At 29.5% G+C, this 25,905-nt stretch overlaps 12 protein-coding genes across 12 annotated transcripts; 6 read left to right on the plus strand and 6 right to left on the minus strand. All coding sequences in view use genetic code 12, as the record gives it.

The window, feature by feature from the left end:
• Positions 1 to 465: 465 nt before the first annotated feature.
• On the plus strand, positions 466 to 3,985 carry CYM1 (Cym1p). The gene has a single exon (XM_064880590.1). It carries the CDS (start codon positions 597 to 599, stop codon positions 3,957 to 3,959), a length of 3,363 nt encoding a protein of 1,120 aa, XP_064740832.1. The 5' UTR covers positions 466 to 596; the 3' UTR covers positions 3,960 to 3,985.
• A 46-nt stretch (positions 3,986 to 4,031) lies between these two features.
• On the minus strand, positions 4,032 to 4,436 carry RJT21DRAFT_10264 (mitochondrial 54S ribosomal protein bL33m). Its single transcript, XM_064879750.1, has one exon. The coding sequence runs from the start codon at positions 4,314 to 4,316 to the stop codon at positions 4,104 to 4,106; it is 213 nt and encodes a 70-aa protein (XP_064740833.1). The 5' UTR covers positions 4,317 to 4,436; the 3' UTR covers positions 4,032 to 4,103.
• Positions 4,437 to 4,466: 30 nt separating this feature from the next.
• Positions 4,467 to 5,350, plus strand: ERV25 (Erv25p). The gene has a single exon (XM_064879752.1). The coding sequence runs from the start codon at positions 4,659 to 4,661 to the stop codon at positions 5,298 to 5,300; it is 642 nt and encodes a 213-aa protein (XP_064740834.1). The 5' UTR covers positions 4,467 to 4,658; the 3' UTR covers positions 5,301 to 5,350.
• On the minus strand, positions 5,351 to 7,672 carry RJT21DRAFT_10266 (uncharacterized protein). The gene has a single exon (XM_064879751.1). The coding sequence runs from the start codon at positions 7,628 to 7,630 to the stop codon at positions 5,402 to 5,404; it is 2,229 nt and encodes a 742-aa protein (XP_064740835.1). The 5' UTR covers positions 7,631 to 7,672; the 3' UTR covers positions 5,351 to 5,401.
• Positions 7,673 to 7,764: 92 nt separating this feature from the next.
• On the minus strand, positions 7,765 to 8,594 carry RJT21DRAFT_132111 (uncharacterized protein; the record flags this gene model as incomplete). Its single annotated transcript, XM_064883109.1, has 1 exon — positions 7,765 to 8,594. One exon carries the CDS (start codon positions 8,592 to 8,594, stop codon positions 7,797 to 7,799), a length of 798 nt encoding a protein of 265 aa, XP_064740836.1. The 3' UTR covers positions 7,765 to 7,796.
• Positions 8,595 to 8,769: 175 nt separating this feature from the next.
• On the plus strand, positions 8,770 to 9,780 carry RJT21DRAFT_111245 (L-serine/L-threonine ammonia-lyase; the record flags this gene model as incomplete). The annotated part of the gene is made up of 1 exon (XM_064879974.1): positions 8,770 to 9,780. One exon carries the CDS (start codon positions 8,770 to 8,772, stop codon positions 9,778 to 9,780), a length of 1,011 nt encoding a protein of 336 aa, XP_064740837.1.
• An 876-nt stretch (positions 9,781 to 10,656) lies between these two features.
• RJT21DRAFT_123922 (uncharacterized protein) lies at positions 10,657 to 13,687 on the plus strand. Its single transcript, XM_064882764.1, has one exon. The coding sequence runs from the start codon at positions 10,978 to 10,980 to the stop codon at positions 13,579 to 13,581; it is 2,604 nt and encodes an 867-aa protein (XP_064740838.1). The 5' UTR covers positions 10,657 to 10,977; the 3' UTR covers positions 13,582 to 13,687.
• DOT1 (histone methyltransferase) lies at positions 13,688 to 17,395 on the plus strand (the record flags this gene model as incomplete). Its single annotated transcript, XM_064882765.1, has 1 exon — positions 13,688 to 17,395. Exon 1 carries the CDS (start codon positions 13,778 to 13,780, stop codon positions 17,393 to 17,395), a length of 3,618 nt encoding a protein of 1,205 aa, XP_064740839.1. The 5' UTR covers positions 13,688 to 13,777.
• On the minus strand, positions 17,394 to 22,048 carry ISW2 (DNA translocase). The gene is made up of 2 exons (XM_064885646.1): positions 21,745 to 22,048; positions 17,394 to 20,601 (listed from the first exon to the last, which is right to left on the minus strand). Exons 1-2 carry the CDS (start codon positions 22,017 to 22,019, stop codon positions 17,451 to 17,453), a joined length of 3,426 nt encoding a protein of 1,141 aa, XP_064740840.1. The 5' UTR covers positions 22,020 to 22,048; the 3' UTR covers positions 17,394 to 17,450.
• Positions 22,049 to 22,106: 58 nt separating this feature from the next.
• Positions 22,107 to 23,153, minus strand: RJT21DRAFT_111250 (dolichyl-diphosphooligosaccharide--protein glycotransferase; the record flags this gene model as incomplete). Its single annotated transcript, XM_064879975.1, has 1 exon — positions 22,107 to 23,153. The coding sequence occupies one exon, from the start codon at positions 23,151 to 23,153 to the stop codon at positions 22,107 to 22,109; it is 1,047 nt and encodes a 348-aa protein (XP_064740841.1).
• Positions 23,154 to 23,314: 161 nt separating this feature from the next.
• On the minus strand, positions 23,315 to 24,684 carry RJT21DRAFT_10297 (uncharacterized protein). Its single transcript, XM_064879758.1, has one exon. It carries the CDS (start codon positions 24,542 to 24,544, stop codon positions 23,324 to 23,326), a length of 1,221 nt encoding a protein of 406 aa, XP_064740842.1. The 5' UTR covers positions 24,545 to 24,684; the 3' UTR covers positions 23,315 to 23,323.
• Positions 24,620 to 25,904, plus strand: APN1 (DNA-(apurinic or apyrimidinic site) lyase). Its single transcript, XM_064879757.1, has one exon. The coding sequence runs from the start codon at positions 24,897 to 24,899 to the stop codon at positions 25,851 to 25,853; it is 957 nt and encodes a 318-aa protein (XP_064740843.1). The 5' UTR covers positions 24,620 to 24,896; the 3' UTR covers positions 25,854 to 25,904.
• The last annotated feature ends 1 nt before the right edge of the window (position 25,905 follows it).

The raw sequence follows: 25,905 nt of genomic DNA on the forward strand, positions 1-25,905 counted from the left end.
ATCGTATCTCTGCCTGCAACCTTTAACGTCTTTGATAGCGAGAAAAAGCAATTTTGACATAAACGGGCCGTCTTTCGCTCACGTGCTGGATAACGTGTTGGGTCACGTTCTTTATTTACTATGTATAGCAATTACATTGAATAATATCATATAGGATTAGTATTATCTCAGTGAATTATATCCCAATAACTTATATTTAACCAAAACTATCTCTATAATAAATTTACAATTTACTTAAACTACCCCACACTAAATTTCGGTAGTTTTATTGCCATTTCATTGCATATATACAACTAATTATACTACAATACTTAATTAGACTACATACTTGATATTCCGTTGGCCAATACCACTAATTATATTATTGATCTGTCTATACACTAACTAATGTCCCTGTAATACTAAACCTTACTATAACCCCAACTTCCACTACTCTGATCATTACTCATCAAATTTGCATCCATTGCCTCCCCAAAAAAAAGTAAGCAGTGAAAATTCTAGCCCTGAAAATTTTTGGTGCGAAGAAATATATAGTGAAGATCCCATAGTAATAGGCTACATTAACCCAATTTTCACTACAAATTATACTGAGAACTATGTTACGAAGTAGGTTAGTACCTTTGAGTCGACGTTTAGGAAGACGATTCAATTCTTCAGTTACCAATTCTGATTACAGTACTATAGTTTCAAAATATCCTATTGGATCTAACATTCATGGATATACTGTTAAAAGAGTTCAACAATTACCTGAATATTCAGCAGTGGCTGTATTATTAAATCATGATAAAACTAAATCTGAACATCTTCATTTAGAAACTCCTTCAGATAATAATAATGTATTTCTGATAGCTTTTAAAACAAATCCTCCTGATTCAACTGGTGTACCCCATATTCTTGAACATACAACATTATGTGGATCAAAAAAGTATCCTGTAAGAGATCCATTTTTTAAAATGGCTAATAGATCTTTAAGTAGTTTTATGAATGCAATGACTGGTCATGATTTTACTTATTATCCATTTGCAACTACAAATGTTAAAGATTATTATAATCTTATGGATGTATATTTATCATCAGTTTTAGAACCTTTATTAACTGAAGAAGATTTTCTTCAAGAAGGTTGGAGATTAGAAAATTATGATATAAATGATCCTGAAAGTGAATTTGGAATTAATGGGGTTGTTTATAATGAAATGAAGGGTCAATATTCAAATACATCATATATTTTTTATACAAAATTCTTACAAGCAATTTATCCATCATTAAATAATGCTGCAGGTGATCCAGCAAAAATTACTAATTTAAAACATGAAGATTTGGTTAATTTTCATAAGGAAAATTATCATCCTTCTAATTCAAAAACTTTTACTTATGGTTCATTTCCATTAGAAGGACATTTAAAAAAATTAGATGAATATTTCTCTAAATTTGATCCTCGTCCTCTTGATAAAACAATTCAAAAGCCAATATTTGATTCATCAACTACACCTTATCTTCAACGGAAATACTCAGTGAATGTCATAGGCCCTCATGATTCACAATCTGTAAAACCAATTGTAAATCAATATAAATCATCATTGACTTATTATTTGGGTAGTTGTCTTGATGAAAAGAAGCTCTATGAATATTTTAAATGGAAAGTTTTAAGTTCTTTCTTATTAGATGGACACTTTTCTCCATTTTATAGTGAGTTAATTGAATATCGTCGTACTCACACTACGGCTGAACGTATGGCTGAGGATTTCTCTCCAAATATTGGTGTTGATATGACAACATCTTTACTTTCATTCACTATTGGTTTTACAGGTTTGAAAAAAGCAACAGTAGTGGATCTTCCTACTACAGTTAAAGGAGTACTAATTGAAAAAGTTATGCCTTACTTAGCATTACCAGAAAGTGACTGTAAGGATAGAGTAAGAGCTATTATTCATCAAATTGAATTGGGATTAAAAAAACATAAACCAGACTTTGGTTTAGGATTATTAGATTCAATTGTACCATCATGGATTAATGGATTAGATCCTATTAAAAGTCTTAATATAGAACCTATTTTAGAACGATTTAAGAAAGAACTTGAAACAAAGCATTTAAAGGTATTTGAAGACATGTTAAAGATTCTCTTGAACTCAAATTCAAGAGTATTTCAATTCACAATGATTCCAGTAGAATCTTATTATGACGATTTACGATTAGAAGAACAAGTTAATTTACAAAATAAAGTTTTGGAATTAAATAAGGATGAATTGAAACAACTTCAAGATAGAAATATTAAATTAGCAGAAAAGCGACAAGAACAAGAAGATAATGAAGTTTTACCAACTCTTACTATGGAAGATATTCCAAAAATTGGAAGTTTTCATCCAGTTGAATATTCTGATCTTAAAGAAAAGACTACTATTCAGAAAAGAATTGTTGATACTAATGGATTAGTTTATGTAACTGCAGCAGCCGATATTGGATATATTGATCCACTTCATATTAATTTTTTACCTTTCTATCTTAATTCTTTAACTGGTTTAAATGGGACTATTAGAAGATCTATAGGAAGATTAGAAAATAAAATTCAACAAAATACAGGTGGAGTATCTTTTAGTTTAAGAGTAGTTCAAGATCCATATGATATAACTAATGCTAGATTACAATTAGTATTATCAGGTATGGCACTTAAATCCAAATCTTATCATATTTATGAATTATGGTATGAAATTATAAAAGAATCTCGACTTGGTGAACTTACAACAGATCTAGTAAGAAAAGTAGAACAAATTATTATAAATATGAATGTAGGTCAATATGATATGATTTCTGATAGGGGTCATTCATTTGCTGCCATGTCTAGTGCTTCCAGATTATTACCCAGTGGTTTTTTAAATGAATTGGTCAGTGGAGTAAGTCAAGCAAGATTTCTTCAAGACCTTAATAATAGACAGGATCTTAAAGGAAGTAAGCGTAATGTTAAGCTAAAAGTAATTCCAGTATTATATGCAATGAGTAAATCAATTCCTGATTTGAGTAAGACAACTTTCAAATATAGAATAGTAGGAGATAAAAATGCTGTTATGGAAAATGAAGCCTACATAGCCAAATTTGATTATCATATGACACAAGGGGAAACCATGTATAAGGATGAGTACTTTGACTATATACAAAGGAGAGATAAGTTAGCAGAAACTATGAGGAAGAATGATGAGTTAATGAATTCCACTCGATACATTAAACCTATTAATGAACCGCTGATGACGGATCATATTGAATTTGAATCACCACCTATGGATAATATAGATCATATTGTCAATTCTTTTAATAAGGGGAAATATGGAAAAAACCTAACTGAAAAACGACTCATAAATTTACCATTTCCAGTTAGTCATACTTCACTTTCAAAACTTGGAGCACCATATGCTTCTAAAGATGGAGCAGTACTTCAAGTTTTAAGTCAATTATATACTTTTAAACATCTTCATTCAGTTATTCGTGAAGCTAATGGAGCTTATGGGGGTGGATTAACTTATGATGGTGTAGGTGGATTACTTAATTTTTATTCATATAGAGATCCTGATCCATTTAAATCAATTGACGCATTCCAAAATTCTTTTGAGTATGGATTATTATCAAACTGGACAGAAAAAGATTTACAAGAAGCTAAACTTCGTATTTTCCAAAGTATTGATGCTCCTTCATCTATTGCCAGTCAAGGTTCATCAGAATTTTTTGAAGGTATTACCGATGATATGAGACAAGAAAGAAGAGAGAATTTCTTAAATGTAACTAATGCAGATTTACAAGATGCTATTCAAAAATATTTGATAGATAATAAAAGTAATCTGATTACTGTGATTGGAGATAACGATATATTGGATGTAGGAGATGATTGGACTATCACGGATTTTAGAGATCGTAAACTCAGATCCTTTCAATGGAATAAACGTGATTTGTTGAATAGTCAACAACAACAATAACCTCTGTAAATAGTACAAATACAACGTATAAATGTAGACATTAAGGATCGTTAATTAATGGAACTATATAATATATAAATAATGGTATATAATTATGAAATGTAAATTATGTACAAGCTGTAGGGATTCAACCATCGTCCCTGTCTATCTATGACTTCTATCAAACACAAGTTTTGGTCTTTCAGCAATTCTTCTCTTTCTATCTTCAGTAAAGAGACAATGTCTTTTAGCTCTTGGATCATATAGTATTAAGTTTAATTTAGGAGAATTTCTATTAATAGAAAACCATTTTTCATATCCGGTTTTGGCAGCAGAGACAAGCTTTACCATAGTATGTGTAGATTTTACCTTAGCCATTATGCTTTAGTTATTGTATAGTATCTGTAATGTGTCTTAACTATGAGTAGTCCATATAATTAATGGTCAATTAGATTTTTTTTTTCTTCTTCTTTTGAATTTTTCAATTTTTCAATTTTGAAAAAAAAATTCGATTCTAGACTGCCCAATCGGGAAGTATGCGACACCGCCGCCCTCCAGCCGCTGTTTTCATCTCCACTTCCAACGCGTTAACTTGTGAAAAATTGTCAATTGGACACGCCACGAATTTTCATGGATCTGATCCAATTCACAAAGTTTACCGACTTATTACTGTATAGCCTTCATTGAATAGTTAAGGAATTGAATAATTAGTAGTCAAAGATGAAGTCAACGGTATTTGTTGCCATTATGGCGTTATTAATGACTACAGTTTCAGCATTAAATCTTGAAGTAATCTCTCTGCAACATCCAGTACCTGTTTGTATTCGTGATTTTGTTCAAGAAGAACAATTAGTTGTTGTTAATATAAAGACTGATGGTAGAGTTGGTGATGGTCAAAGATTAGATTTACATATTGTTGATCTGATTGGTAATGAATATAGAAGAAAAAATGATATTGCTGGAACTGTTAAAGTTACATTTACAAGTCATCATAATGCTGCCTTTGATGTATGTTTTACAAATCATCTTGATCATAAATATAATCAAAATTCTAAATTATTTAGAGAAATTGACTTAGAAATTGAAAGTGGAGCAGCTGCAAGAGATTGGAATGCAGTTCAAGCCGTTGAAAAACTTAAACCAATTGAACTTGAATTACGTAGAGTTGAAGAATTAACTAATGAAATTGTTAATGAATTACAATATTTAAAGGCAAGAGAAGAAAGAATGAGAGATACAAATGAATCAACCAATGCTAGAGTTCAATGGTTTTCTATTGGTGTTATTATCTCCTTAGTTGGTTTAGGAGCCTGGCAAATTCAATACTTGAGACACTATTTCAAGGTTAAGCATATTATTTAGAGTATTAATCCTCCTCTAAATCCTGTATCATAGAGTAGTTGTCCAGATTCACAGTATATACAAGAAAAGAATATAAATAAATAAATAATAAAATATATCATCTAGTCTATCGCTTCAAAATATTTATGAAACCAATTAGAAAAGATATCTTGGAATTTATTAATGTAAACTTTCTTCTTTTCAATGTCAATTTGTTGTTTACTTAATATTAAATTTTCCTGATTGGTGTGATGATAATTCAAAAACTTTTCAAATAAGTGAATTCTAAATTTATCTACTTCTTTACATTTGATATGCACTGCACTTAAGGATGTATAAACTTGTCGAGAACTTAATGAATTACTTGTAATTATTACTGAATACTTTTCAAATGCTTCATTAATTAACCATTCAAATAAGAAATTAACCTTTATCCATTGTTGAATAAATGATTCATATGATGTATAAGTCTCATCCTCTACAACTGCTGACCATATATATTCATCATTAATGGCATTTAAAAATTTTAATATATTATCAATTTGTCCACCACCTTCATTACCAATAATAAATGCATCTTCTTCAACAGTTTTAGTAATTTCTAATATTAAAACATTACTAAGTTCTTCTAAAAATGAATGTCTGATATCTATAGGAACAATAGAATCAACCAGTTTGAAGGAACAATAAAATTTTATTAAATAATGATAATCAATTGCTGTGAATTTAAATTCTAATTGAGTAAGTAATTCTCTCTTACTTAAAGGTTCAAACAAGGTGGATTCATTTATATCCAGAAAGAAAGTTGACCAATAATATAACTGACAACAGATTTTAAATCTTGACTTCATCGAGTTATAATTATCATTCGATTCATAAAGATCACCAAAATTATAATTCTGAAACTTCTCTTTCATAGAATGATCATGAGTAATTAATCCCTTTTCTCGATCATAACATGATCTAGGAGGTTCTTTACTTCTAGATCCTAATCCATTAAATACATATTCAATTGCTCTATCATACCAATCTCTTTGTGAAGCACCCAATTGAGTCATAAGCTTCAGAAATAAGATTTCATCTGATTCATCAACCATCTTAGGTAATGTATTACTACCTTTAAATTTCTGAACCCAAGTAGCCGTTTCAATAATTCTATGAAAGTTCAATGATAAAACATCAAATATCATATCTATTATATCTCGATGGGCCGTATAAATAATATGAAATGATGAATAGTTTGAGTTTGGAGTTTGCCTTTGTAACTCAGTAGATCTTTGGGCACAATAAAATGTCCAATTAACTAATTGCCATAAATTAAATTGTCTATTCAATCGAGGATTTAGTTTCATACTTAAGATATTATCATCAAATACTCGTATTGTATGCCAATTTGGAAATACAGATGGTGATAAGGTATTATCTCTATTTCTATTATTGGACTTTGTATTATCCTTAGATATACTATTTAAAAGAGCTTCTGAAGTTGTCAGATTCTCACCTGTAGGTAGTAAATTTCTTGATAAAGGTTTAGGAGGTGACATATTATAACTTTGAAATTTACTTAATTCTCTTTCCATATCTATGGCTCCTATGATCTCATTATTTAAATCCAGTATAGTCTCTTCAGAATCACTTATTTGTTCATCTTGTTTGTTTTCTTGTTCTTTCTTTATAGGAGTTGTTGTCCTTGTTACACTCTTTCGTTCAGTAGGACTACTACTGAAATAACTTAAAATATCTCCCTTACTAGGAGTAATTGGCAGTTTCTTACTTATTCTAATAGTAGGATTTGAATTCCTCACTGGAGATCTAATTACTGATCGATTTCTTACTATAAAATCTTGTAATACTTCAATTATACGTTCGTATAATAATTTAATTATTGGATCTTCTGAATTTATTTGATGACTAATAATACTAAAATAAGTCTTAAGTAACCAAATACTTCTATTTTGTAAAGGAGGTTTATGAATACTATTAAAATAATCTTCATTTAAAGCTCTAACTTGTTCATTGGTAGTTTGTAATCCATCTATTGATGTTGTATTATCAGTCCAATTACTACTTGGACATCTTGAAGCTAATGTAAATATTACTCGAAGAATATCTACCGAAGGAATTCGAAGATTAGTATAAGAATATTGAGAATCATATGAACTTTCAAAATTAGCCGCAAATGAAGTTTCAAGGTGAGTTAATAATTCATCAAATTGTTTAACATTATTCAAGTTAACTCCGGATCCACTCTGTTTTAATTCCGGAATCAGCAGCTCTATAAATTTAGTTTGAGTATCTAGAAATGTTTGTAAGGGTAACAATACATGAGGTCGAGAATTGACTTCTTCCATACTAATTTCAAATTAATTAACTAGTGATGGTATGAAGTTGACTCTTTAATAAATATAGTTAAATCAGTTATAACTATATATGGATTTCCCGTTTGGGATACTTACATCGCGCCGCACTTGACTTTTATTTCATAAAGCTTTTAATTTTCATTACGGGCTATATACATTATTTAACAACATCTAATTCACCTAAATTACCTAATACTTCGGCAAAGTCCTTAATGGTAACACATAATCCAAACTTTGGTTTGTTAAAATCAAAGTTTAATATTTGACCTCTCTCATTTGTAGTGGGGAAACTCAACATATCTATTAGAAATGCATCCCCAAGAGCTGCTGAGCTCTTACGATCAGTATCCAACTGTAGACTCGTCTTTATAGTTTTCAATTCAGGTATACCTAGTTTATAATTTAGTATAAATTTTTCTGATAATTGTCTGTTTTCATTAGATTTATCATTAGATTTATCATTAGATTTATCATTATCTTTATTATTATTATTATCATTATTATTATTTGGACTGAGTGATGCTTCAACAAGCATACTCCAAGTATCGTAAATATGAGCATACTCATTTCTAAATTTGATTAATCGATTACAATTCTTAATTAATTTATCTATATCTATAATATCAATAATCATATCAAGTTTATCAATTTTACCAGTAATAGTAAATGCATTAATACAATTCAATGTCGTATAATGTTTAGCATTAGTAGCATCAAATATTAATTCCGGATTGGGTCTAATGAATTCATAATAATATTCTATACATTGATTAATATCTGCGACAAAACACGACGGTATGTTTAATAATTTAAAAAACTCAGGAAGTTTATTAAGATAAAAGTCTTCCTCTTCACCAATTATAAGTGTATAAGTTTCTAAGATTTCTTCCTCTATTTCAGGAAAGATTTCAATATACTTATCTGATTTTATAGAAGTTTTCTTTCTTGGAGGCATATTTATTGTATTATATCTACAAGTTAAAAAGTGTGGATACAGTCAGGATCGAATAGGATTTTGTGGGTATTACTATAACGAGCAAAGGTAGTGAAAAATATAACATTTCGTGTTTAGTGAGATTTGTGTACAAGTTACAGAAAGATAAGGTCATATATAGAGGACAGATAATAGAATGACGCAACAAAAACAACCATCAGTAAAGACCAGTGTTACCGAATTGAAATATAAAGGTACTGGACCTCGAATTATCTTAAAGAATGAATATGAACAACCTTCAGGTAGTTTCAAATTAAGAGGTATTGGACATTTAATTCAAGTATCTATTGATAAGGCAAAAAGTCTTGGCAAAGATAAAGTTGAAGTATTTTCATCATCTGGTGGGAATGCTGGATTAGCAGCAGCTTATGCTGCTAAATATTACCATGTACAATGTACTGTTGTATTACCAATTATTTCTAAACCAGTAATTATTGAAAAATTAGAAAGTATAGGTGCAAAAGTTATTGTTCATGGTAAACATTGGGGTGAAGCTGATCATTATTTAAGAACTGTGGTTATAGGAGAATTAGATGAATCAATATATCCAGTTTATGCTCATCCATTTGATGATCCATTGATTTGGGAAGGTCATGGTAACTTTATAGATGAAATTATTAAAGAAAATCAACTTTCAAAAGAAGATTTGTTAAAGGTTAAAGGAATTGTATGTAGTGTAGGTGGTGGAGGATTATATAATGGAGTTATTGAAGGTTTAGAGAGAAATGATATTTTAAAAGATGTTCCAGTATTAGCTATTGAAACTAATCAAACTCCAACTTTTAAAGTTTCTATTGATGCTGGATCAATAGTTCATTTAAAGGAAATTAATACTTTAGCAACTTCTTTAGGTTCACCATATATTTCATCTAAATCAGTAGAGAATTATCATAAGCACAAGACTTATCTTGCTCTTGTTGATGATGTTGAAGCTGCTGAAGCAGTAGTGGATTTCTATGATTCTACAGGTATTATTGTTGAACCAGCTTGTGGGGCTGCCTTATCGGTTGCATATAAAAGATCTGACTTATTAGATAAATTTGGAGATTTACTGAGCGAAGATATAGTTATTGTGGTAGCTTGTGGAGGTTCTAGTACTAACGAAAGTACATTGAACGAATTCAGAACTCTTACCAAGACTTCATAGAGATATACTATATATGTTATACACTGTAGTTTACTACAATAATATACTTCATTGTATTTTGTAAATCATGTATATTAATAAATATAAATGTCCTAGAAACGTTAGTATATCAAGCCTAAAGACAAAAGTACATTCCTATTGAGATAAAAAAGAATTCAATTAACAAATACATGAAAGGATCTAAGCATAGACCCCAGCCAATTAAAGATCTTCTATGTGTGGTAAGGGCAAGAAATCTTTAGAAGTAGCTTCATGAGTTGACAGAGAGTACGAAAATCTTTTTCTGAATCAATAGTAACGTTGAAGAAGGCTGCTTAAGGTTTATTTATATAGTAATATTGAAGCAGATTAAATTAAAAAGTGTTTCAGAATACGCTCTTCTACGAATATTTTTTATGATATACTGTCATGAGATGCAACAGATAACGAGCAAATTTAAAAGATAAGCTGTATACTTATTATACATCATACACTACACATACTTTACTACAATAATATATATTTCATTAAATCTTGTATATTACTAAATGTAAATTTCCTAGAAACGTAAGTAAATCGTGCCTAAAGAATAGATGAATTAATTAGTATGTCGATCTGATTAGATCATGGTTCTCAGCATGCTGAAAGAAACACATGGTCAAATCGACAACGTATGTCTACCCCGTACATCCTCAGACTAATGGCAAAACAGAAAGAGTAAACAGAACATTAATACAAATGCTCCGTACCATGAGTGGAATTCACTTTCGAATTTAGTAAGAAAAGGACACTACGGAAATTAAAGATGTTTCAGAAAATGTGCGCATCTTTCGTCACTGGTTTAGAGTCATAAGAATTACATAACTCCCATTTCTCTACTACAAATTATTTTTTATAATTATCATATAGTTTTTATTGTTTATCATTCGATAATTGATAATTCAATCCTGTAAGACATAATAAACAAATTTAAAGGAATCGGCATAATGTGAATCATCCTGTAGTTTGAACAGTTTTGATCTTATGCTATGCTTCTCCATATCACGTTCAGTTTGGGGGAAATCCAAAACAATGCGAAATTCAATTACATAACCGAATGCAGTAATTTTTGCCAGCCAATATCAATATCTCTTAACTTTCTTAAACAACTAAGTAAACCATCAATACTATAAACGTTGAGGATCCATAAGTTATTTACGTTGAGTTCAGAACAATTACATGTCACAACCAACCAATACTAATCAGGGGACAGGTAGTAGTTGGATCCCTATGTGGAATTCAAACCCCAGCTCAGTAGCAAGTTCAACACCAGATAAAGAAATAGAACTGAATTCTAAAGTGAAAACTTCGGGAGGGAAACGACGTAAAGTATCTGGAAAGGGTTTGTCTGAAAGGCCTTCCACTACATCATTGAATTGGTTGTGGAGTTCAAAAGCTTCGTCTACTAATGAAGCTGATGATAAAGATCATAATGATGAATATGAAGATGATGTAGAAGATGAAGATTATACACCCGATGATAATGGAGACGAAATTGATGATCATGTATGGCAAAATAGGAAGAAGGGTACTTGGAATTTCTGGAGTTCATCTTCGGGAGCAGCTGAGGCAGGTAGTAATAGTAGCAATAATAACAACGATAATAATGATAATAATAATAATAAGGGGAATGATAAAGATAATGATAAAGAGAAGGAAAAGGAAAAGGAAAAAGCGAAGGAGTCTAACGTGAAAGAGGATGAAATCTTGGAAGATTTTACCAATACAATAGTCAATTCAACTCCTTCAATTCCAACCAAACAAGAATTAAGTAAAGGTCTCAACAATAATGCTAGTCAAGAAGATGATGCTGTTTTATATAAACCTCATGATAAAACAACACAATTCAATCAAATCAATACTCATAAAAATGAAAATTTGAAAGAAAATGTCATTGTACCGTCTTGGGATCTGTGTCTACCTAATCATTCAACTCTTTTATCAAATTCTAGTACAATTGCTCTGTTATTAGGAAGTTCATCAACTGCCAATCAGGGTAATTCTCAAAATTCAAAGGTAGATTTTAAAAGTTGGAGACATTTCCTTAGTCATTTATCTTCAAGACTTGGTTTTAGTTCTGAGACATTAACTGATGTTGTTAACAATAATGAAGAACCTGTTACGGAATCTAATAATGAAGATATTGTTGAAAAGGAATTTAATTTATTATATGAAAGGACTTATAAATTATATGGACGTAGTTTAGCAAAATTACCTACTCATAAAAGAGGTTGTTTACCAAATTATAATAAATACTATACAAAATCAAATGGTCATGATAATGATGTTTATCGTTATGATCAACAAACTCAACTTGAAGATGATGCTAATGATCCAAATACTATATCTATAAGTAATGATCCTATGGGGAATTTATTAATTAATAATACTGGTAATAAGAATTCACAAGTTGTTGATAATTCTGAAATTATAACTCATAAATCAGGTCCATTAAAAAAGATTCAAAAAGTATTAATTATTGGAGTTCATGGATTCTTCCCCACAAAAATGATTCGTCCTATAATAGGAGCTCCAAAGGGGACTTCACTTAAATTTGCTAATGAAGCAGAAAAAGCAGTTATTCGTTATTGTGTAGAGAATAATTTAATAACGGAAACTGAATCTAATATAAGTATTCAAAAGATTGCCCTTGAAAAGGAAGGGAAAATATTTGATCGAGTCAATTTCTTTACAGAAATCTTAGAAAAATGGCAAAATGAATTAAATAATGCTGATTTCATATTTATTGCATCTCATTCTCAAGGTTGTGTTGTTTCCATAATTTTATTAGCAAGATTAATAAGTTTAGGAATCTTAAAAGATCCTATAAAGAAAAGAATTTCAATTTTAGGTATGGCAGGAATTAATAATGGGCCATTCTATGGAGTTGATAAATCATTCTTTATGAAGGCTTATTCAGCCATTGAACATGATTCACTTATAGAATTATTTGAATTAACTAAATTTACAAGTGAACAATCATTGGCTTATAAGAATTCCATACAAATAATTATTAATTGTAATGTTAAATTATGTTTTATTGGATCTATAAATGATCAATTGGTTCCATTATATTCAGCATTAGCTTCTCATATTTATCATCCTAATATTTATCGAGCATGTTATATAGATCATTCTGCTCAAACTCCATTGTTTATACAAAAGTTAGTATCACTTTGTTGTCAATTACAAAATCTTGGATATTTTGATAATAATGTAATTAAAGAACTTAGTACAGTATTAGCAGGTACATTAACTGGTGGTGGACATTCTAAAATATATAATGATGGGAAAGTATATGATCTTGGAATTAAATTTGCTTTGGATACAGATGATATTGTAATACCTCCCACTAATAGTATACCATTATTTAGTCAAGAAACTGTGGCAACATCAATAGGATCTTTACCATTTGGATTAACTACTACCACCAATAATAATAATAATAATAATAGTAATAATAACACCACCACGACCACCACCACCTTACAAGTCAATTATCCTGTTTACAATCGCATCTACATAAAGGAATATAATGTGGGTAAAATAGGTCACAATCCTTTTATTTTACCATGGTGTTTACGAGGGTTACTATTTAATATCGAAAAGAATTGGCCCAATAATAATCACTTAATTAGTGTGGAAAGTGGTAAACAGTTAGGTAAAAATGGGTACGATGAAATTAATGAACTCTATGAATACTTTGAAATATGGAAACCAGATTCCAAACCCCTTAAGGATTTAAAATTCCGACTTAATGGATTAAGAGCATCTAAATTGTAACGTTACCTCATTAATTACATGTGGAATAATTAGAGTGAAAAATTGACGCGACACGAAATTTGTATGTAGATATTTAAAGAAATCAAAACAAACCTGTTAATTAAACATCTCACTACTAAAACTACAGCTACAGTAGTATACAGTAGTTAGAACTCAGTACCTTGTAGAAGAAGTCTGTTCTGTTACCGTGTAGAGTATGGCGAAATCATCTCCCATGTTTTCTCCTCCACACGAGGCACAGACCCCGGACACTTCTGATCATGATCATGATCATGATCATTCGTCGGATGATAAGGATCAACTGACGAATAGTGAAGTGTTCGATAATCAAATAACATTTAGTCAATTGCTAAAGATTCATAGGCCTATAACTGAAGCAGTTAAATTTATCAAACAAAAGCAACAAAAGGAAATGGGTACTTGGAAGTATAAATGTCTTCTATATGCTTATCTTTATCGGAAAGATTTAACTAATAAAGAAATTGGTTTATTACTGAAATTCCCAAGTATTAATGATTATGTATGTGATAATTTTACTCAAGGATTAAAACTTCTGTATAGTAAAAAGTTTACTAAAGTGGAAATTCAAACATTATTCTTAATAATACTTCATGATTCTACTAAAATTGGTATGGAGAAATATTTACCTACAAAATCACTACAAGATATTGAAGAATTAGTTTATACATTCTTCCCTAAATTTTTTTGTAATGAATCAGAATTAAAAGCTTATAATTTAGCTTTACAAGGAGAATATACTTTAGAGCAATTATTTGATTTATTACCCCTTCGTGATAAAAATTTTATAAAGGGTAAATTAACATCAATTGATGGTGATTGGAAATCAAAAGTTCATCGAGAACTGACATCTGATTTACAACAAGTAAAATCTAAACCAATAAAGAAAGAAATTAAAAGAATTAAGAAAGAACCAATGGAATTAAAGAGAATTAAATCAATTGATAAAGAACAATTACAAAGAGAAAAGGATATTCAAGTATTATTATTAAATGATTTAACTTTAGAAGCTATACGTTCACAATTTCCTGAATTAAATATAAATGAAATAATAAATGAAATAAAATCTAGAAATGATATGGAAATTCATCCATTTACAGCCGGAGAAAAATCCCAATTAAAGGAATTACTTGATAAAAAAATTAATAATGAACAAGATATAATTAATAAATTTCCTTGTAGATCATTAGAATATATTCAAAATCAAATTAAAAAGACTACATTTGTTAGTTCAAGACAAACTAAATTTAAAACATCAAGTGAAAGATTATTATATGAAGCCAAATGGGTTAGTTATTCTCAAGGTGAAAGTAATTCAAATTCATTAAGTGCTAGAAGTAAAAGACGAGAAAAAAGAAATATTGAACAATCATTAGAACAACTTGAGAAGGATGTATTATCAATAATTCCATCCCAGAAAAAAACTAAAATATCTCTTAGTCCTGAAGAAATATTAAGACGAGAAAAACTTAAAGAAGCTAAACGATTAGCTAATGAGAAAAGATTATTGGAGAAGGAAAAATTAAGAGAAGAACTTCGTAAAAAGAAGGAAGAATATGATCAAAAAGTAGCACAAGGTTTAATAGTTCCTCGTATTAAACGAGAATTTACTACTGAACTTCAACAATTAATGGCCGGTTCTGAACATTTCCAATCAGTTATTGGTGATAAAAGAAAAATTGAATATGGACAAAAGAGAAATAGAATTGCCGCTGTAAGATTTACAAATTCTCGTGAACCAGAAAAATCTTTACGAAGAGGAGTATCAAGACAGATCCAAAAGAAGTTAATTAAGAAAGAATTGCGAACAAAGAATAACAACACAAAAAAACAAACTCAACCTCAAATTCAAATAAAAATTGAATCAAAGTCACGAGACAAATCTAAGAAGAGAAGATCAACAACAACGGCTAATGCAAAATCTCAGAGAAAAAGGAGAACCATTAAGATGGAAATTATTGAGGGAGAACCTGAAGATGAAGTAGATGAAATATTTGAAGAACCTGAACCTGAAGAAGATGAAGAAGTTGAAATTAGTCCTTATGATCCAATTGATATAAATTCTGATTCAATGATTCCATTAAATAATCGATATTTATTTGTTTCTTCACTTTATCAAGATATACCTTCATTACCAAAAATTAATTTTGTTGAAGTTGGTAATGAACAAAGTGAAATGTCACCAGTTAAACAATGTATGACAACAGTTGATGATAAAATTTTATTTGATGATAGTTTAGCAGCTGAATTAATTAAAGATCATAGAAGAAGTTATAAAGATCTACCAATCTCATTTCCTTCATTACTTGATCCTTCAGGTGGAGGTTTACAAGTTAATCAATCTAATAAAGTTAGAATAAGATTTTTACTTTATCCTCAACATACTGAACAATTTTTATTGGCTACTCCAAAGAGTAATGAATTAGATCCTGTCTATGAAATTTTAAAATTATTTATGATTCATTATGCATTATACTTTTCTCATTCTTCTCAACTTAAAAAAATTATTACTGAAGATTATTGTCATGGATTAGAAGAATCTATTGAAAATAATGATTTTTCTGAATTTATGTTTATTATTGATAAATGGAATGAATTAATGTTAAGATTATCTCCTAATATTATGGCAGTTGAAAATGTAAAGGATAAAGATATAAATTGGGAAATTCGTCAATATCTTTCAACAGAAGAAGTTAAACAAGTAACTTGTGAAAATCTTAAATTATCAATTTTTTATTCAGAATTTATTCTGGAACCAGTTAGTCCTTCTTATCAATTAATTAAAGAAGAAGAACAAGAAGAAGAAGAAAATAGTAAACCAGAAAAGAAAAAATTTATTCCAACTCGAGCTGATGAAGTAGAAATTCCTACTAATGTTTTAGATATTAAATCTGAATTAAAACCTTGTAATTATAATGAATCATTTTATAAACGATTACAAGAAATGTCAGAAATTTCAAGGTATGCTGTACAACAAATTCTTTTAAGAGTTTATTCAAGAATAGTATCAACAGATTCAAGAAAACTTCGAAGTTATAAAGCTTTTACAGCCGAAGTTTATGGAGAATTATTACCATCATTTACTAGTGAAGTATTAGAAAAAGTTAATTTACGTCCTGAACAAAAATTTTATGATTTAGGATCAGGAGTTGGGAATACAACTTTTCAAGCAGCTTTAGAATATGGTGTATGTGTAAGTGGAGGATGTGAATTAATGCAACATGCTTCTAAATTAACACTCCTTCAGGAAGGACTTATTCAAAAGCATCTTGCAGTATTTGGACTTCAACCTTTAAATTTAGATTTTGCTTTACTGCAAAGTTTTGTTGATAATGAAAAAGTTAGACAAAGTGTTTTAGATTGTGATGTATTAATTATTAATAATTATTTATTCGATGGTCAATTAAATTCTGATGTTGGTAAATTATTATTAGGTATAAGACCTGGTACAAAAATTATAAGTCTTCGAAATTTTATTAGTCCAAGATATAGAGCAACAGGAGATACAGTATTTGATTATTTTAAAGTTGAAAAACATGAAATGAGTGATTTCTTATCCGTTAGTTGGACAGCTAATAAAGTTCCATATTATATTTCAACTGTTCAAGATAGAATTTTACCAGAATATTTAGGTAAAGATGAAACTCCTGAAGATAGTGAACCATCAACTCCATTTTCTCGAGCAGTTAGTGAAGAAAGTACTGCTTCAAGTGATTTAACTCCTGTTATGACTAGTCCTGATATTAATTTATTAAAGAATTTTGATATTGAAACTTCTCAACTTGTATTATTATAGCTATGTATTCTATAAAATGTATGTATTACCCCCTTGTTTTATTTTTAACGTCAATTCAATTTATTTTAGCTCGTTTCTTAATTATACTACTAGCTTGTGGTTCAACTGATCCATGACGAGAACTAGCATTTGAACTATCTAATGTTCTACCTCTCTTCTTAGGTCCATCTAATTCTCTTGTAACAGCTAAAAGTAAAGTATTAATTCTTCTCCCAATTTCTTGAGGAGTTCGAGATAACATATACCAATCAAATCTAAATATATCACTTAAACTAATTTCTTCTTTAATCTTTTCAAGTAAATTCTCAGTAAATAATCCATATTTATGAACACAATTTAATAAGAATCTATCTTCAGCTTTTGAATAAACTCGTTTAGAATTATTTGGAGGATACTGAATTTTTAAATCTTCTAATGGATCTTCTAAATTCTCCATTTTATAGGCTAATAATTTTTGTTGATTTAACATCTTTTCAAGTTTCTTTTCACTACTTTCAATTTGTGTTATATATTTATCATAACCTTCAATTTTTGTATAATTTTCCCAAAATTTCTTAATATATCTTTCAACTTCTTCAAATGATTTATTACCTAAAGCTTTAAAAATCTTTTCAGTATTATTTCTACCATATTTCGCTGATGCATGAATAAAATTTGTAAAATCTCTTCTTGTCCAACCATGGAAACTTTCTGCTAATAATTGAGTTTTAACTTCTTGTTCTTCTTCAGTTAATGGTATAACTGAATCAACTTTTTCTTGAGCTTTTATTTTCTTTTGTTCTCTACTTAAATCATCTTTAAATTCATCAGCTAAAAATTCTTCATCACTATCACCAAAATCGGCTACAGTATATTTATATCCAATTTCTTTCCTATAAGCTAATTGTTCTCGTTCAAGAATTTCGGCTAATCCTTCAGGAAAAAATTGATGATCTTGAATATTATATACTTTTGGAGCTTTTGGTTTAAATTTTTCAGCTTTGGAATTAGATACTGGTTGAGTTTTTAATACATCTTTATAATAATTATCCACAGAATAAGTTTGTTCTTTTCTTTCTCTCTTTGATGGATTAATCCATGAAAATCCTAATCCACCAGAATTTTCCTTTTTAGCAAAATTTTGTCCATTCCATTCATAAGCTGATGAATCAGATGTAAAATTTTGTAAATCATCTAATCCTAATTTATTAAATTTTGCATTTAATGTTAATGTCTTTTCTGATCCTCTTTGTAAAATTGCATCAATATCATCATCAAGTATAGATTTATCACCAGTTTGAGATTCAAATACTTTTTTAGCTCCATGTTGAATCATTCCAATTAAATCATCTTTTGAATTTCCAATAGTATTATTTGCATTCATTTGTCTACCTTGTTGAATAACTAATTGATCTAATCTTAATTTTTGTGCAGCTCTTTCTAAAACTTTTTCTTCAATAGCATTTTCAGTAACAAATCTATAAACTTTAACTTGTTTCTTTTGTCCAATTCTATGAGCTCTATCCATAGCTTGTAAATCAGCTTGAGGATTCCAATCTGAATCAAATAATATAACAATATCAGCACTTGTTAAATTAATTCCTAAACCTCCAGCTCTTGTAGTTAATAAAAATATAAATTTATCAGATTCAGGATCATTATATTGATCAATTGCATCAATTCTATCTTCATGAGATGTTGAACCATCAATTCTACAATATTTATATTCTCTAAAATAACAATAATCTTCTAAAATATCAAGTAATCTTGACATTTGAGAAAATATTAAAACTCTTGAACCTTCCTTTTCAAATTTTTTAAGCATTTTATCAAGAATTACCATTTTACCAGCATTAAATATTAAATGTTCATCAGTTGTATAAGGAGGTCCAGGTTCTGCTCCATCAAATAAATAAGGATGATTACAACATTTTCTTAATTGCATTACAATATTTAATAATCTAGTTTTACCTTCTCGTTTACCAACAACTCCATTTACTGCATCAATATCTTTTTCTAATAATTTTTTATACCATTGAATTTGCATATCTGTCATACCAATATAAACATTTGTTTCAATTTTTGGTAATAAAGAAGTTTCAACATCTGATTTAACTCTTCTTAATAAAAATGGACTTAAAAGTTGATGTAATTGTTGAATTACTTTATCTTGATTTTTTTCTTTATCATCATCTCCATCTCCACCCTGATTTTCAAACCATTGATCAAATACTTCTGAATCTCCAAATACATCAGGTAATAAGAAATTAAGTAAAGCCCAAAGTTCATGTAAATTATTTTGTAAAGGAGTTCCCGTAATTAATAATCGATTTTTTGAATAAAATACTCGAATAATTTGTGATAATGAACTATCTTCATTTTTAATTCTATGAGCTTCATCAACAACAACATATTCCCATCTAAATTTTTTTAATTGAGATTTTTCTCGTATAACCATTTCAAATGATGTAACTAATACATCAAAATCAGCAGTTAATAATCGATCTTGAATAAGAATATTTCTTTCATCTTTATTACCTTGAAGTACAACAACATTAACTTCTGGAGTCCATTTAGCAAATTCTCGTCTCCAATTATCTAAAGTTGATTTAGGTACTATTACAATAAATGGTCCATCAATATTCTTAATATATCTTAAATATCCAAGAAATGATATAGTTTGTAAAGTTTTACCTAACCCCATTTCATCAGCTAATATTCCACTTAATCTATTTTCATATAAAGATATTAACCAATTTAATCCTTGAATTTGATATTCTCGAAGTACTCCTTGTTGAACATAAGTTGGAGATTCGGTTAAAACTGTTGTATGATGATCTTCATCATCAATATGTTCTTCATCTTCTAATAATTCTGCATCTTCTTCCTTTTCAGTCTTTCTACGTCTTTGAGTCTTCTTCTTTGGTTGAACAAATGAAAGTTTATTATCAATTTCTCTTATTCTCTTTTTAAATTGAACATCTTTAGATGCATTAAGATCTATAAAATATCGAAATAATGGCGTTAAACCTAAAAGATATTTAAATCTTTTAGTTGAATCATCAACATCATTAGCTCGAGCTACTTTTGGATCACAATCTAATAAAAATCGATCTCTTCTTTGTTGAGCAGTTTCCTTTATAGTATCACTATCTGATTCATCTTTAATAGAAGTCTTACGACGATTTGATCTGGCAACCATCTTTAGTATATTTCTAATTTCTTTACTAAATAGGGATTGTAGTTATAAGTTTATAGTAATTATTAACGTTTGTACATATTTCATAACATAGGGGAGGTGCGAAAAATTTGTAACCCACAGGCAGAAAAAGAGTATAGGGAGACGTTACTGGTGAGGGAAAAGATCCTCAGTAATGTTTACGGTATTTCCTGGTAAGTTTACTGTTAAGTGCGTATATGTTTACAGTTGTGTATTTAATGGGTAATTAATTTGTATACAATTTAATGTGCAATGTATAATGTGTAATGTATAATGTATATGATTTATATAATCTATATGTGTGTATATATATAGCTTATGTTATACTACTACATTCCCTTCAATGAGTCCCCAATCAATTGGAACCTCATGTTTACTAAGTAACCACTCATTACATTGCTTGAAAACTTTCAGAGTGAAAAAGCCTCGCGAAGCCGATAATGGTGATGGATGTACTGTCAGCAATATAAGAAAGTTATCAGGCTTAAGTTTAGCTTGGAATTTACTAACTCGACTCTGAGCTGGATTACCCCATGCCATTATAACAAATCCTCCACCTTTATTCTCTTGTTCATTCTGATGATAATCAATAGCTACTTTAATTATCTGTTCTGTAAATGTTTCCCAACCTCTTTTAGCATGACTATTGGCTTTATGACATTCAACTGTAAGTACTGCATTAAGCATAAGAACTCCTCGATTAGCCCATTTAGTAAGATTACCTCCATTAGGTTTAGAACGACTCGAATTTGGAATTTGAAATTGCGGATAATCTAATTGTAATGCCTTATATATATTAATTAATGAAGGTGGTGGAGGTGTTGGTTCTAAAACAGAAAATGCTAATCCATGAGCTTGATTATAGTTATGATATGGATCTTGACCTAAAATTAAGCATTTGATATTAGTTATAGGAGTTAAATGTGACCATGAATAGATAAGATGTGGAGGTGGGAAAATAGTCTTACCTGTCTGCAGCCGTAAGAACTTTTTCAAGTTTATAAAGTATGGTTTGGTAAGCTCTTGGTGAAGTGGTGCTAACCAGCTTATATGTAAGTACTTGATTTCAAGATCAAGAAGTTCTCTAATTTCCTCAGATAACGACTGGATCCATTGTTGTTTGTCAAAATTGTATAGTTGACAAAGAGACGTGTAGTCTTCTTCTTTCGCCTGATTTTCTATAACTTCAGGTTCGTTAACTTTCACTTCACTCGCTTTGGCATCTACCTCTACTTGTGCCTTCTCTTCATTCTCTTCATTCTCTTCATTCTCTTGATTCTCTACCTTCTCTACTTTCTCTACTTTCTCTACTTTCTTCTCAACCTTTTTCTGAACCTTCACTCTCTTAATGCCCTCTCCATTCGTTGAGAAGAAGTCGGTAATTGACACACTACTCCTCTCAGCATTCTTTCTTTTCGCTGCCATCCTAATGACTACACTCTATAAGGTTACTGGTGGAAATTAATTTCGCATCTTTTCGACGCGTTGTTTTTATTGATACTGTCTATATAATTAGAATAGTTTGCTAAAGGCATAGGGATATCCATGATCTTTTCTCAACACTATACTTGTCAAGCTACTATATAAAATATATAACAATATATTGATGACCATAATGATAATATATCTTGATTTATTACTCTTAATCAAAGATGTAGATGTAACTTTATAATTACCCAAATGAATAAGACTAACTAAGGCAAATGCTAATGTCGTATAATTAATACCAACAATTAAGATTTCAACTCCAAATTGATAGTGAGTTCCCCCACTAATAAATATAATTTGACCTTTATGACCTTTAGCTACAAAAGGTGTACCATGTTGAATAGTAAATTGATATCCTCCAAGACATACTAACATTAAACTTATTAATATAATTGTTAAAGCATTTTTCTTAGGAAGATTCCTAAATTTACTTGGTCCATTCTTCTTAATTATTAAGATGACAAAGAATGTAACTGCAAATGTCTTTACAAAAGTTGAAATTGGACTTTGTTCACGAACCGTAATACTCTTTTGTAAATTTTGAGTTAAGAATCGAGCTAATTCCATTACTTGATCATCAATTTTAGCAATAGGTACTTGAAATACAAAATGTCCATCATCTAATATTTTAAATTCAAAGTTTTCTATTTCACTATCAGCAAAATCAATTGATTCATTAGGAGGTATTAACCATATATGAGGAATATTTTTAATATCAAGATATTGGAATATCTTTGAATTACTTGCATCAATAAGATCAATATTTGCAAAGAATAACAGATTAGTATGTAAATAATCACTATACCAAGATTTAGTAACTTGACTTACAATTTTTTCAAGATCCATACAAACTGCACATACATGATTTCTATTAGTAGATGTTAATATAAGGACTGTAGAATAATCTCTAGGACCTGAAAATAATGATAAATCACTGTTACTAATTTGTATAATGTTATTATCATACTTAAGTGCTTCTTCTGTCAACCTTATCGCTTGAGAACTTGAACAAGTTATGACCGTTAATAGGCTCAATAAACTTATAAGCAATTGCCATACACGTCGACTCATTAGAACAATTTGTCTATTATATCACCAAGTACTTTCACTTCGAGTTGGACTACGAATTGAACTTCCTCTTCGACTTCAACTTCGAATTGGATTGCGAGCATGGGTGTTTTTTTTTTCGTTTACTGCGAAAAGTTGTCGGGCTCTGTATTAAATAATTATATATAGTCTATCTAGCTGTCTGTTACAAAGTCTTCCTCTTCGTCTTTATTGATGATTAAAAATCCAATGGTTACTACACTGGCTCCGAAAACGTACCACCAGTTTAAGACAAATTCTTTTAGTAACCAATCTCCTACCATTGCCAACGGTATTGTCATAGATAATCCTACGGTAACTGTTAATGGACTTGTTAAGAGTACTGCACGACACCAACAGAAATCACTAATAAATGTTACAAAAGCATTAAGTAGTAATACATAAGTAACTTGAGAAGTTGGAGGTAATTCAAATACTTCTACTTTTGTAAAATGTAATATTATAATTATGGGCCATAAGAATACCAAACAAAATAACCCAACAAATCCAAAGAATAGATGAGTATTAAGATTTCTTTCCTTATGAGAATTCTTTATAGTAATCTTATGTTTTAATAAGATAGTATAGATTCCATAAATTAAAGCCCCAGATAATGCAAGTGCATTACCCCATAAAACTAGTAAATTAGATACTTTATTATTAGGATTATCATCTGATACATCAATCTTAGTAACAATTAAAACACCAGTAAAACTTAATAATATACCTACAAGCTTATTCTGATTAATTTTTTCAACAGAATATAAATATCCAATTATCATAGTAAAGAATGATGAAGTTGATGATAATATGGTTTGAGAAGCTACCGAAGTATAAGATAATGAAGCATTAGTAACCAAATTAGCAGAAAACCATAATACAATGAATTGAATAGATAATGTCATGGTCTCATAAATACCAATTTCTTGTTCATTAACATAAGTATTAGAATCAATAACTTGTAGAACTGATTCAGCTTGAGTTTGAAGTCCAGCAAGATTATCATTAGAACCATATTCTGATACTAAATTCTCTTCATCTTCATGCTTTAGTACTCTAATATTTCTATTATCATAATCTTGTTTCATTTTCTCAATAAATTGTTTAATAGATAATTTCTCAAATTTTAAATATGATATAAGATAAAAGCTAAAACATCCAGTATTAATATATGTTATCCAAAATGGTTTTCTATAAGTATCATCTTCTACTAAACTATTAACTAAGAAACTTGACATTACCCAAAATAATACTACAGCAGCTAAATTTATAAGGCCAAGAATCCATTTCTGACGAGAGTAGAGTCCATTATCCGGTATGAAAAAGGCTCGGAAGTATATCATTGCCGAAGTACCTAGGCTGGAAAAGTCTACCATGTCGACAACTATAAAATACTGATTATAGATACTCTACTACTATTATTTCGTAATACACGTAATCTTTTCACTTAGTCATACTATGGCTCATTATCAATTGAATTTTTACGCACGGCCCTCCAACGAGCGTACAGGAATGTCAATGCTAGATTGACAGGTACTAAGTTTATAGATAAGCCAGTAATTGTATAATGCCTCCAAAAGTGTATGTATAACGTCTTTAATATGTTGTTTAATATTTTTACTAACTAATAGTAGTAGTAAAGCTGTAACAAAGAGGGTTACTAAAGCCGTAAAGGAATTCAAGTATACTCGAGATGAGTGTGCCTATAAATTCGGAGCTCATGTAGGGATGTCAGGAGGTATATCTAATGCTGTATTGAATGCCATGGATATTGGAGCCAATAGTTTTGCATTGTTTTTAAAATCTCCTCGAAAATGGGTATCTCCAGATATTAAAGATGAAGAAGCAGAAAAATTTCAAACCTTATGTAAACAATATGGTTATAATCCAAGAACTGATATTCTCCCTCATGGATCTTATTTCATTAATTTGGCTAATCCAGAACCAGAGAAGGAAGAAAAGGCATATGGATCATTTGTGGATGATTTAAAGAGATGTGAAAAGTTAAATATTGGACTCTATAATTTCCATCCTGGATCGAGTTTAGATTCGGATCATAAAGAAGCATTAGCTAGATTAGCTAAAAATATTAATAAAGCCATTAAGGAAACATCATTTGTTAAGATTGTTATTGAAAATATGGCTGGACATGGTAATTTAATTGGATCTAATCTTGAAGATATTCGAGAAGTAATTGATTTAATTGATGATAAATCAAGAGTCGGAGTATGTCTTGATACATGTCATTCATTTGCAGCAGGATATGATATTACTACTGCAGAGAAATTCCATGAATTTTTAGATAAATTTGATCAAGTTATTGGATCTGAATATCTTAGTGCTATACATTTAAATGATTCTAAAGCTCCATTAGGAGCAAATCGAGATTTACATCAGAAATTAGGATATGGATTTTTAGGTTTGGAAGTGTTTAGAGTTATTGCTAATACTGAAAGACTTAAAGGTATACCTATAGTTTTAGAAACTCCTGTAGAAAATGATGATTCAATATATGGAGAAGAAATTAAATTATTAGAATGGTTACAAAATAAGAAAGAAACTGATAATGACTTTATTAACAAAAGAGATGAACTTTCAAAGAAGGGAGCTAAAGAAAGAGCAGAACATTTAGAAAAATTCGAGACCAAACAGGCCAAAACCACTAAAAGGAAGAAGAAGGCATAGTATATAAAGTATATTGTATAATAACTATCCTATAAAAATAGATTTAATACTC

The sequence above is a fragment of the Scheffersomyces amazonensis genome (assembly GCF_036850825.1).
Source record: "Scheffersomyces amazonensis strain UFMG-HMD-26.3 chromosome Unknown RJT21scaffold_1, whole genome shotgun sequence".
In the NCBI taxonomy this organism is placed as follows: Eukaryota; Fungi; Ascomycota; class Pichiomycetes; order Serinales; family Debaryomycetaceae; genus Scheffersomyces; species Scheffersomyces amazonensis.